General features: G+C 37.8%; 1 protein-coding gene across 1 annotated transcript in view; it reads right to left on the bottom strand.

Annotated features, from left to right (window-relative positions):
• LOC102205923 (leucine-rich repeat-containing G-protein coupled receptor 5) overlaps positions 1 to 13,511 on the bottom strand; it is a 57,238-nt gene that overhangs the window by 34,960 nt on the left and 8,767 nt on the right. Inside the window, exons 3-5 of the mRNA XM_005742292.1 lie at positions 7,775 to 7,846; positions 4,763 to 4,834; positions 2,530 to 2,601 (exon numbers count right to left, since the gene is read on the bottom strand). Of these exons, the coding sequence (XP_005742349.1) occupies positions 2,530 to 2,601; positions 4,763 to 4,834; positions 7,775 to 7,846 (216 nt within the window). The remainder of the gene's footprint in view (positions 1 to 2,529; positions 2,602 to 4,762; positions 4,835 to 7,774; positions 7,847 to 13,511) is intronic.

The raw sequence follows: 13,511 nt of genomic DNA, 5'->3' as shown, positions 1-13,511 counted from the left end.
CACACACACACACACACACACACACACACACACACACACACACACACACACACACACACACACACACACACACACACACACAGCGAGAGAGAGGTACAGTTTCAGTATAATTACTGTGTGTTATCAGGCTCAGAGAACACACTCGCTGCACTACATACATTAATATACTGAGCCATGTGTGTGAGACAGATTCCTTTCCACCAAAGAGTAAAATGAAACGAAGGGATTAGTGCAGCGCTCCCTTTTTTGCGCTACAGACCGGTTTATACCTTTAAGCTGTCGCGGATAAATACAACAAAATGAAACCAGTACTGGTAGCAAAAGAAGGAAGATTTATTCATCACCAGTGTTGGTCAAGTTAATTGAAAAAGGTTATCAGTAACTAATCACTGATTACTTCCCCCAAAAAGTAATCCTGTTACTTTACTGATTACTTATTTTCAAAAGTAATTAATTGTTAGTTACTTAGTTACTTTTTAAAAACACGATTTACAACCTGAATAGGTAATAAAGAAATCATTCAGCCCAATTCTACTTTTACTGCATAATCCATCATATAAAATGTAATCAAATGGAAAGGTCCCTTTTTAAAACTTGTTTTATTAGTTTTAATCTTTTAACTTTATGCATCAAGCAAAAATTCAATTATATGCAACATTCTCTGACTGGAAGAAATTTGTTTAACATTTAAACCTATTTTCTGCACATCCCAGCACATAAAATAAAATATTTTTTTGTGTTTACACTCAGTCTTTCAAATAGATGCAAGTAAAACACAGCAGAAAATATCAAAGACTCAGTGGTCCTGTTGCTCTATTTTCACCTGTATAGCAGGCAGAGGATTACCCTGGTGCAGATGTGCCGTAGCAGTCAGTGGAAGAATCTGCGAGTTTGTCTATGAATTTCACATTCCGTCGTAGCGCACTCGGTGCTTGCTTGGAAGTTAAGGGCTTTTTCGCTGTAAAAATAAGTTTTCTTCCCACGCAGTGAACAGCGGATGCTAATGTTTTTGTCACTTTTTACGGAATCAAACTCAAAGTAAGGTCAGTACTTCCACGCTTTAAACACTGCACGCTCATACTCTCTCCCGCACTCGATATATGATCCATTGTTTATCTGCACACAGCTGTTTCCACGAATGTCGTACTCGCTTACGTCATTGTCACTCTTGCAAAAAAAAATCACAGTTTTAGTAATGCAGTAACGCGGCGTGCTTACGGGAAAGTAACAGTAATATAATTACCTTTTTTTGCAATAGTAATCCCTTACATTACTTGAAAAAGTAATCGGATTACAGTAACACGTTACGTGTTACTGCCCATCTCTTTTCATAACACATTCAAAGACCCAGGGAAACCGAGTTAACCCTTCAAACCCTGACCTAATTTACCCTTTAAACCAGGGGAAGACAACTCCAGGCCTTATGAGCAGATGTCCTGCAGGTTTTAGATGTGTCCTTGATCTAACACAGCTGATTCAAATGGCTAAATTACCTCCGCAACATGTCTTGAAGTTCCCCAGAGGCCTGGTAATGAACTACTCATTTGATTCAGGTGTGTTGACCCAGGGTGAGATCTAAAACCAGCAGGACACCGGCCCTCGGGACCTGGAGTTGCCCATCCTTGCTGAAAATGCTAACCGTCACCCGTGATGGGTTAGGGTTTAAAGGGTTAACAACAAAAACGATAAAAAAATAACAATTAAAACAGATAAAAACTCTGAAAACTCAACTCTCGCGGCCCGGTACCAAACGACTTGGGTTGAGGACCGCTGGATTAGTGTGTCTATATGTGTATTATTCATTTTTTGTAGGAAAATTAAGCCATTTTAATATCGCATGGACTTATTATTGGTTATTGGTAACTTTATTGTCCCTAATGGGAAATTGATTTGCAGTATGTCCGTACAAACAAACAAACAGGCAACCAACACATCACATACACACTCCAAAATAATATAATATAAGCCTGAGAAAACAACCTAGATTTTTCATCAAAAAAGTGCAATGTGCAATGGCAACAACACTTATGGTTTAGTGTTATTAACTATGATAATAGCAGTTGGTACAAAAGACAATCTATGTCTCTTTGTCTTCACTGCAGGCACTTTATAACGACGACCTGATGGAAGCAGTTGAAAATCATTAAAGAGAGGATGATCTGAGCACAACAGGACAGAGGTTGCCTTCCTCAGCACATAAAAACAAATGTGCTGAGGAATATGTTAAAAACATGTTTTAACAAATGTTCCCATAAGATACATCAATAGCACAAAGACAGAGGGTGTAGTTTAGCTTGGGGTTAAAGTTAGGTTAAAGGTATAGTTATATTAAGCATAGATTCAAAATTAGGTTTACATAAGACAAATGATTATAGCACACAAAGGAATTTAAGAGAAACTAAAATAATACACAGTATTAATAAAAGCTAAAATGTGTGGTCAGTAAAATGGCACGGTATATTTATAAAGTAAGAATTAACATAATATAATACACGAAACTAAAAAAAACCAAAGTGAAATGTGACTCACAGTGACTGCAGGTTGTGCAGGTTGTTGAAGGCTTCAGCAGGAACAGATCTCAACTGGTTGTTTTGAAGCATCCTGTAAAAACGCAATCAAAACTTTAACAAAAAGTGTTAAACGCAACAAAACAACACGAAGATGGTTTACAAGGACCAAATTTTGGGAAATACTAGAGTCGCATGTATATCTACAGGATAATCAGAAGCCAGTAATCTTAGCATAAAGTCTGGAAATTAAGGAAATAGATTAAAAGTGGTGAATAACTATTTTTATACTTGTCTGTGTTGTGTTGTGATTTTTAAAAAAATATTTTAGTTTATAATATTGGTTTGTTAAAGGATATATCCTCCTTTTCTTCAAGACATGTTTGTATATTAAGTAATAAATCAGACTTCATAGATACACATACCTGGGTGTCATCTGCATAGCAAACAAACATGTATTCTGTGTTATCTAAAATATTGTCTATGCCTTTCAAAACTGCAGCTTTCACTGCCAATGCTCCTGGTTGCAGAGTGACTAAAAATAGACTGCTTACTCTGTTTTGGCCTGTATATGCTTGCATATTTTTTTTTATGTTGATAGGTTATGTTCTTTTAGATCAAAACCCATTAAGTGCAACAATAAACATGATGTTAATGAAATGAAAAAGTATTTAAAGTATACTATATACTAAGTAAAGTATTAAAAAAGTTTAATACCAGATAAATATCTGTAAAGTACCAAATAATTCTATGAATACAAAGATGTTTATACTTAATAGTAATATTGACATGTTGTGTTGGCTTCAATACAAGACTCAAATATATTTTGAGGCTCCCTACAGATTTTGGGGACAAAATAATTAGCTCAAAATGGCTCTTTAGATTGTAGAAGTTACTGGCCCATGAAAATATAATAGGCCCTATTGCACAACCCTGTGGAACTCCATTTATTACAGAATTTGTTTTGTAAATCCTTTAGAAGTTTCTGTGTTACCTGGAAACTTATTTTCTTGCTTTCTTTCTGTGTTGGTCAATCCCAATTATTTTATGAAGTCTAACAATAAAACAAAAAATGTGAAACGTCCATTCATAAAACACAGCCAGCTGTGGCTCAGGAGGAAGAGCGGGTCTCTCTCAATCAGAAGGTGAGATGTTTAATCTCTAGTTACTTCAGCCAGCATGTCAAAGTCTTTTTGGACAAGATATCGACCCCTGAGTTGTCCCTGATTAATCCGTGTGAGTGGGTGTGTCAAGGTGCATAGGCATAAAAAAACAATTGCATGAATGTGTATGATATTGGGTGAATGAGGCTTGTAATTAAAAAGCCCTTTGTGTGTTCAGTTTGAGTAGAAAAATGCTTTACCAAATACCAAGTTTCAAGACTAATAATGTGTATGATTGTAGCTTTTAGAAATATTATAAAGCCAGTACTATAAAGTGCTGCAATAACAGGAGTTCAACAGTCCCAATGTTTACAGATCAATAAAATAGAAAATTAACTGACCCAGAAATGAACAGAGAGAAGAATGAAAGACAACAGAATAATGTGTTGGTACGAGCGAATGTGTAAAATGTAAACAGGGAACAGAAGTGTTGTTCCAAACTGCAGAAACTGTGCACTAAACCGAGACACACATGAAATCTTCAAAGTGTCTCTGTGAATGATTAGCACCAGTAAACATACCACACAATATTCCAGTGTTTGTGTGCGTGCTTGTGTGTGTGTGTGTCCGGGGGGTAGGAGGTGGGTGAGGGTTGTGGAGAGGGTGGGGTTGAGTTGCTATCTTTCTGAGGACCCTTATCAGTTTTAAACAATCGTAATCTGTTAGATCGCACCTTTATCACTGATGCTTTATGCACCCCGATGTAAACCGTATACAGCTCTTATCTTACTCCAGTCCCATTTATCTTTGAACATGTGTGAAGTCTCCAGTGAAGTTTCACTGCTTGCACAATGACAATAAAGCTCTCTGATGCATCTTGGCCAATCTTTACAAATTCAAAGGACGTTTAAAGGTCAAGATCAAGTTTGAAGGAACAGATCTTAATACAGGTAGAGAATAGCCCAGTAAAAATAGCCCAGCAGAGACAGTATAATGGGATTAAACAGTCTAGGTTAAACACCAAAAACCAATAAATGTTTTTTTTTTAGTGTTTAACCAGGATGTTCTTTTAGGAACATATTCACATAACAATCATAAAATGTGTATGTTTGCTGAGGCATCATGCCAGTGAGGAAATATGTGTGAACTTACAGCACTTTGAGGTTGTAGAGGCCAGTGAACGCTCCTCTGGGGATGAAGGTCAGATCATTTCCCGCCAAACGCCTGAGACACAGAGAGAGAGAGATCATAAGCATTACTGACTTCAGATCATTTTTGGCCAAATTAGCATAAAAATGAACTAAATGAGGGATGTGTTTACAAATGGAAAATATTTTTTAATGTTTCTATGAGGAGTCCAAAGTGAATGTTTTTTGTGTACAGCCATGAATATCTTTTACACAGGGTGACCCCAAAGCACCATGTCAGCCTATAAACAGCCTCCAAATATGAAAATGAAACATCTACCGGTATGAGAAAAGGTGTCCTCTTCAGTGTTCCAAGTAAGCTTCAGATGAAGTGCCACCATCACCTTTCAGTGTGTCCACCCCCATCAGAGATGGGCCAACCAATCAAAGCTGCTGCATTCATGCTAACAAAGTGTCTCAAAAAGAGGGCTTTTACTATTCTTTTACACTTTGGCAGTGGGTCCTTAGTGCTTTTGGTGCTTGCTGTTGTAGGTGGAGGCATTTACAAAGGAGTATTAGACATTAAGAACATTGTTTTAAGATAAATTATTATTGTTCATGTTGAGAATAAAGTGGGAATACGGAGGTTAAAATTGTTTCAAGTCAAACAGCTGCCACGGCTGCTATACTCTCTACAAAATACCATTTCAACTTTAATCTCAAAATTTTGGATTTATTCTCAAAATGAATAATAATAATGAAAAAAAAATCCTTTTCATTCCTAATGTAGAACTCATACTCCGCTGTGGGTATTTCCTCAATTATGAGCCTGTTGTTTGTTGTTTTACTTCTTCAGACGGGATGTCAGAACACAGTCCAGGTGAGGATGTTAACAGCAAATCCTTGAGCTTGCAGGGTTTACTGCAACCAACATTTATCTTAATATTTTGAAACGTTTCCGAGTTTAATGCAAAAATATGACATCTTATATGCTGAATATGACAGCATCTTATCTAGGGCTGCCACAATTAGTCGACTAGTCACGATTATGTCGACTATTAAAATCGTCGACGACTAATTTAATAGTCGACGCATCGTTTGAAGCTTTGTAAGATCACAAAGGATGCAGGAATGAGTAGTAGGATTTAAGAGTGTAATAATGGACTGAAACAGAAGATGGCAGCACTGCATGTACAAGGATGCCAGCTGCCGTTAAACCCCGAAGAAGAAGAAGCTGTGTCCCAGAATTCATAGCGCAGCCCAGCGCAGTTGTCAACAATGGCGGCAGCTAGTTAGTTTTAACTTTACTCTTATTATTCTTTCTGGGTCACAAAATAAACGTTTAACATATTTTCAGGCGAGAATGTAGCTGTGTAAACCTCAAATATCTGCTCAGTTTATCAAGACACCACATATTTTCAAAAGCGCTCCGACGTTTTCGGAGACGTCTGTTACCCACTAGCTTAGTGTTAGCTAGGCGGGGGCAAGGCTAACTAGAGCCGTGAGAACACCGGACTCCCGGCAAATCGTTTTCAAACCCACCGCCGTCTTTCGCTAGTCAGGTTAATTAAACATATATATAAGTCACTTAGATAACTTAAAAATGTTATTGTTTGGCTTTCTTTAGTATTTTATTTGTTCCTGAGTAAATCGGTTTGGCTGAGATTAAAGTTATAGTTTTTGCACAGCTAAAACTGTCAAGCAGACAGCTGATTATCAGAAGTGTGAGACGCTGGAGAATATACTCCGGTGTCCTGTTATATTTTAGAAAGCAAGGAGTTTATTAAACTTCACCGAAACAATCTGCAAATTTCATTAAAAATTAATAAACTACCATCTTGTCTTTATTTTTAGTTAGCACAAACACTTCAAGCTGTAAGCTAATGATAGTTATATAAGACCAGATGCTGCTGGTGCAATAAGCTGTACACTGTACGTCCAATGGATGATGATCTGATTAGTCGACTAATCGCAAAAATAATCGGTGACTAGTCGACTATCAAAATAATCGTTTGTGGCAGCCCTAATCTTATCTCATCTTTAGAAGATGCCATTCCTAAGCAATTAAAATTTAGAGCTGCTTGGATACAGTCTGCAAGATGAACTGATGAATTTGTTTCCAAAAACTCACAAGTTTAGCTTTAAGACTCGCACTGAGCATCATCTTTTAGACAAGTTGACAGTCAGACATCAGGTGTGTTTGGGGATCCGTGTTTCCAGCACACACGGTGCTTTCATTTCAAACCAACAGCAAAACACTGACCCACAGTGGGTCCTGTAGGTCTGTATGTTTTTCAGGGGCCACACAAAGTTCAGCCAGTCTGCCTACACCCAGCATGCATCTGTGCGGTGTCCTATCGCCGCAGTGACGTTTCTCACGCTGCGGTGACAAATATCACACACACACACAGACACATACAGCTGGCAGCAGAGCATAACAGCAGTCAGAGTCATGTTCAGGTCCCTGTGAGGTCAGCCTCGCTGTCTCTCGGCTCCCCAGCTTTAAGGAAATGTTCGTACAGGACGTGGCGGCTGCTAGGTGAGGAGAGATGGGATTACATATCATCTCCTCACAGATACATGAGCTCAACGCCCGCTCAGACACCCTCACTTTCATCCATCTCAGTCCATCGCCCACCAACAAGAGTTCGTAAGATATCTGATCATGTGTGGAGACTTGAAGGATGATAAAGAAGAAAACATATACAAGGTGTGGAGAGGAGATTCTGAGAACAGGTTCTTAAAAGCTACAAGCCTGGTTTAAGTTAGCCTGATTGTTGGTTCAAGGTCATCTTTTCGTGCACCTCTGGACCATTTTTAGAGAGGCTTCTACTTTTAGAGCAGCTATTAGCAGTGTCATCGTGTCACCTTGCACTTGTACCTCTGTGATATATGCTGAATCTTCTCCATTGTTTCGAAATGGCAAGACTTCTTCTGAGTCTACACTGACTTCAAGTAAGTCTTCAGGAAATAAGTACAGGTTGTGTAAAGGCCCTCTGAAATGATGAAAACATGACCATGTGTTTGTGTGACTCACAGCTCCTCCAGGAAGTGCAGGTTGGACAGAGCTCCGCTGGATAACACAGTCAGATTATTCATACTGAGATCACTGCAGAGACACAGAGAGAGAGAGAGAGAGAGAGACTGTTAGTGTCGCTCTATCTTTAGCTTTAGTCAGTCACATCTGACCTTTTGGCTCAGACGTGACTGACACACCTGGATTTGTAAGTACAGAAACAAAACAGAGCATAAACTAATAAAAAGTAATCCAATACATATTAATGAATCAGTGTTGACTGTAAAAATAATGACACACATTGAAAATAAACAGAATTATTTAGACTTATGAATTATTAAAGAACCACAGAGACCTGTTTATGCTCAGACACAGGAACCATTCAACAGCCTTCGCACATAAAAACATTTAGTCTGACAACCTCTGGGAGCCCCGTTACGCATATATTTCCACATTTGTGAAGACCCCTCATGCTGAACCCAAACTAATGTCCCGCTGTTAATGTAGGGGAGCCAATCAGAAAAATGATGGCTTTAATAGGAAGCACTAAAACAAATCGCTTCAGACAGAAGATCTGAACTGAAGGGCTGCACGAAGGCCCAGTATAAGATTAAAAAGGATTATTTTGCAATTTCAATCACACAAATCCAGTCTAGCAGAGTTCAGGGTAAAAACGAGGTGGACATGAGTGTAGCGGTTTCCTATGCACAGAGTTAGACATACAAGCACATAAACACACCCATGCAGGACTTCCCGCCTCTTTTAAGGCCGGTGAAAGGAATGAGTCAACACACACCTGAGTGAGAAACAAGACAGGAGTAGAAATTACTGGAAACACTGAAAGCAGGAGAGCCGGAGGAAAGAAAGGAGCAGGTTTCCCTCCTTCACGCTTGCTCACAGTGACCTCAGCCAAACTCAAACACTTTTATCTTCCCTGTTCCTTCACGTTATCTTAGCTCAAGAACTTTGAATCACTAGTGACAGCTCTGATTTGTACACAGATCTGTGTTGTTTCCCACTAAAAAAGACTCACAGAAATCTACAGTAATGGTCTCTGTATTCTGATCTTCAGATTTATGCGCTGCAGTTAAATAAACACTCTCAGACAAAGCTTTAGTCCAACCGCTTGCTAGCTGCTTTAACTCGTGTTTGCTAAAGCTATTTTGTTAAGTTAATATCAATAACTTTTAATCTCTTGACGCGTGATGAATAACCCAGGTAAGGAAATCCAAGGAGGTTGATTCAGTTAACCTGAACACATATTTCAGTGGGAGAAACACTTCATCCCTCATCCAAGCAACTTTCAGCCTGAGCCTGGAGAAGTGACTTCAGACTTTAATGAAGATGTAGTTTTAGACTTTAATTAAATTTAAATTGGCGAGTCAAAATATTTCACCCACACACAGATGTTATGAAGTCTTAATTAAAGTTTTTGTCCAAACACCAATACCATAAAACAAGCCTCCAGTAAAAGTATTTTCTTTGAGTGAAATGGACCTGAAAATAAAATAAATGAATAAATAAACAAACACAAAGGCTGATAAAAAAGAAAACATTTGGGGCATTCTGAAAGAGAAAAGCTACCGCATAAAGTGGAAAATCATCCATTAAGTTACAAAATAATTGTAAACAGATGAAAACTGAACACAGAAAAATAAATTACAATTAAATTAAAGATTTTTTACAAAGAGAAGCAAATGACTACAAGTGAAACAATCTGATTATAAGGACACAGCGCATTCACAGAATTACCGAAAAGAAACAAACAAACAACCAAAAAAAAACCCCACACACTACATCACTATCATAACCCACGCATACACACCTGTGCATCCACACACCTCAACACTATGTCAGGAATGTGATCTCATCTGTTTACTAGCAAGGCTGCAGAAACAGAAAAAAAATCATCAGCATGTTGGTTAATTTTTTATTTATTAATTTTTTTGCTCGACAATTCACGTTTGGGGTGCTGTCGTGAATATTTTTGGAACTTTTATGGCTCCACGGCTCAAAAGCAAAGTCAAAACAAGCCGACATCGGTGCTTGTGATTGGCTGCAGGGACACCGTTTGTTGTATGTTGTGTTTGTGTGCAGCCATGACGTTCTTCCTCCTTTCTTTTCTTCTCTTATCTGAACCGTCTATTTTCTGCTCTCTGATAACTATCGGCAGGTAGCGTCTTTCCAGGAGGGCTCGGGTCTGAAAGGAAGCCGAGACAGACTGTCTCTGTCTTTAACACACACACACACAGAGAGAGAGAGGGTGTGTCTGCAGGTTGAATACACCGGTTGTTAAGGAACTTTCTCAACACTCCATAAAACCTGTTAATGTGTGTCCACAGGTAGTCTGGTCGCACAGACAGACACACACAGAGCACCTCTGTTTAGCTTTATTTTAGCAGAATGCTCCTTTACTCTTGAGCAGACTAACGGCGTTATGGCTGATTGGCTTTTACTGCCGCTCACAAAAACCCCAGCACATTTCATTCACTCATTCATTCATAAAGATAAATATGTAGTCGTGTAGGCTGCGTGTGAGCGTGCTTCAACACACCGGGCTGTTCATTAGTCAGGCGGAGGCCTCTGCATGCGCCCACATACAGAACATTAACATAAACAGAAATCGCTGTATGTGTTTCTTTATGATTGCAAATGTGATTTTACTTAAAGCTGCTTATTTCCAGCTTTAAATGTTTTTAATACTTGGGCTCTATTAGAGCAGCTTTGTATGATTCATATTTCAAAATAATCCTTTTTCATCTTATAATGAGCCTTGATTTTAGTCCCTTAGCTCATCCACTGTCTGAAAGAAGCAGTTTTACTGCCATTTGTTCACTTGTTAGGACAACTTATTCTGATTGGCTCCTTCTCACAAACAAGAGGTTTGAACAGCAGCTGGGTGTGGCTTCTGTGCTTCGATAGCTAGAGGTGTGTGTAGAGCTAGAAGTGGGTGTGCAAGTGACTCACTTTTGGAGCCTCAAGTGGACATTAGAGGAACTGCGAGTTTTGGGACTTCCACATTTGGCTGTATTTTTTGGTCTCGGAGGTTCCTGATCATTAGAGTATTCGGAAGCCTTTTGGTTCACAGGGTTACATTTAAAGAGATGCTTAATAGGAACATCTACTGCAACAAACAAGTTAAAGCAGATTGGAATCTGAAGATATGAATGAGTTAAAAAGGTTTTTACTTAATACAAAAGTTCAACTTTAAGAATAGTACATTTTTAGAACAGTTTTTTACTTTCATGAATCTCCATATTATCAAACAGTAAGGTCTCTCCCCTGTAACATTAGCTGCTGGATCACCATTAGCTCTTGGCACAGACATGGAGCACCATATGCTGTCGTATTATGTTATCACATCAGCACCATCCTAAGGATCTCTGGAGGGTCACTACATGTTTAGCGCAACATGACACTGACCGTCAGTGGAGATCAAGTCTGGAGCATGAAAAAGAAAAAGCTGTTAATGAAAATTACTTGATAAGTTTATTAGTTTGGTAACTTTTGGTTTGTTTTTTCTTGTTTAAAGAAAATTGCAACAAAACACAAAACCATCAGTTCATAACAATCATTGTCACCTTTACATATCTTTCCTCGAACACCTGCTCTCCTCGGCTCGGTTTTTAGGGTTTTCCATTACGTGGTAGTACCTGGTACCAGGTACTTTTTTTGGGCAGGCTTCCAAGCAAGCTGAGTCAAGCCAAAACTGTGACATCAACACAACACATGACAAAAATTTGCCAGGGAGTAACATCACTAGATGAGTCATGAGAGCTACACGCAAACCAACAGTGCGGTCTAATGTCGAGAAACAGACGCTTACCACCAGTTTAGCAGTCAGTGTACAATCGCCCTGATCTCCTCGATTGTTGTGTTTGTGTTTATGTTGCACAAAAATGATGTAACGGGACTTTTGCGTTGCTATAGCACCAGCTCGTACAGATCATACATTGAGTTGGTACTCAATTGTGATGGCAAACTTGAACTAAACCGAGTAGTCTTGTAGACGCTCGTGGAAAAGAGGAATTACTGCTGTGTTGTTGCTGTGTGTGCCGTCACTGATGTTGTCGTTGTTGTTGTGACTGTACTGTACATGAATGAATCTGCATGTGTGTAAGATTCCTATTGAAAGTGAAGAAGGTTTTCAGATGAAGAGATAGTTGCACAATGATATAGTTTTAGTCTTGCTTGTTTGTTCCAGAGGGTGTGCTGACACTGCACCTCAGCCTACAGACTCACACAGCAAACATTATGTTTTCTTTTTAATTGACTCTTTCCTCTCCACACTGAGAGAAAACCCACGGAACAGCACCCACCGCCTCACCAGTTCAATCATTTCTACCCTTTATTATTGTAATTATCTAATACACCATCAAAGAAAAATGTTCCACTCAGAGTAACAGCAAGAAAAGCAGCATATTTACAGGTGGAATCATTTATTTAGAAAGCACTGATGACCGAGGTCCAGAGGCTGTTTTCACTGCCACACAGATTCGAAATCGAAAGAAAGTTGACTGAAAGCAGCAGACAGACAACAGTGTGTCCTATGTTTTGATTTCCTTCACGGAATACACACCCAACCACACACACACACACACACACGACTTTGCAATGAAGATGAGATGATGATGACAATGGGAGTAGGTATTGTTGTGCTTTAACAATAAGTAAACATCCAGCACTGATTAGCATGCTGACAGTATAAACATACACAGGAACTACAAACTGTGTTTGTTGTCTGACTGAAGGCCAGAGCTTTTATTTTGAAATTGCCAAGTTTCCTGTGCACTCTGACTCAATGTTTCTGTCAAATACCGGAAACAAAGTTATTATGGAATTTATAACAAAAACAACAATGATATTATTATCATCATTGTTGTTTTATACTACTACTACTACCACTACTAATATTAATAATAATAATAATAATAATAATAATAATTACATTTAAAATAGTTAAAAAGGGTGAAATATTTTACAAATAAATTCAAAATTAAGTATATCTAGAAATTAGACTTAAGAAATTAAATACTGTTTTTTATATCTGTATATATTTTTACATGTTTTATTGCAAAATATATACAAAATTATGTTTATTTCATGGATAATAGAACAAAAAGAAACAAATTTAAAGAGATTTATGAAAAGTTTGAATGTTTTTGCTGCAAAAAAAAAAGATTTATGTTCTGATTGAAGATATTTTGCATATACAATGTAAAATTATGCCAATCTGCCTTTAAACCTGCTCGTTTTTACAAAAATAAAGTTACATCTTGTACATTTCTATAACAATAAGTTCCTAAAAAAAAAAATTTATTTTATGTTTTTTAAAGCACATCTTATTTTTCTAAATAGGGGAGGGGTTTTCTAACTGTTTGAGATGAAAGTATTTTTAATATAAACAAAAAAAATGTTTTACTGTCATTTTTTTTCTTTTTGTTTAAATATTTTATTTAATTTGTATTTCATTGCTGTCTTATAACTGGAGAGCACTTTAGCACTGTGGTGTTTGCTCTGCTCTATAAATAGAGTTGAATTGGATTTGATTGGATTGATTAACCCTTTAAGACCTACCATAGAACCAAGTCCGCCAGAGCTTATATTATATTTTTACCTGCTGTGGAGCCATTTTTGGGAGCATTTCAAGTTGCTATACATCAATACAACCATTATAGCCCAGATTTTAATAATATGTATCCATTAAGTGCATAGTAATTACATAAATTGCAAAAAAGTGCAATAAACTACAAAAAAA

The sequence above is a fragment of the Pundamilia nyererei genome, unplaced genomic scaffold (assembly GCF_000239375.1).
Source record: "Pundamilia nyererei isolate P.nyererei 1_Seehausen unplaced genomic scaffold, PunNye1.0 scaffold00119, whole genome shotgun sequence".
Classification (NCBI taxonomy): domain Eukaryota; kingdom Metazoa; phylum Chordata; class Actinopteri; order Cichliformes; family Cichlidae; genus Pundamilia; species Pundamilia nyererei.
Note: the sequence above shows the minus strand (reverse complement) of the source record. Positions and strands in the feature narration are given on the sequence as shown.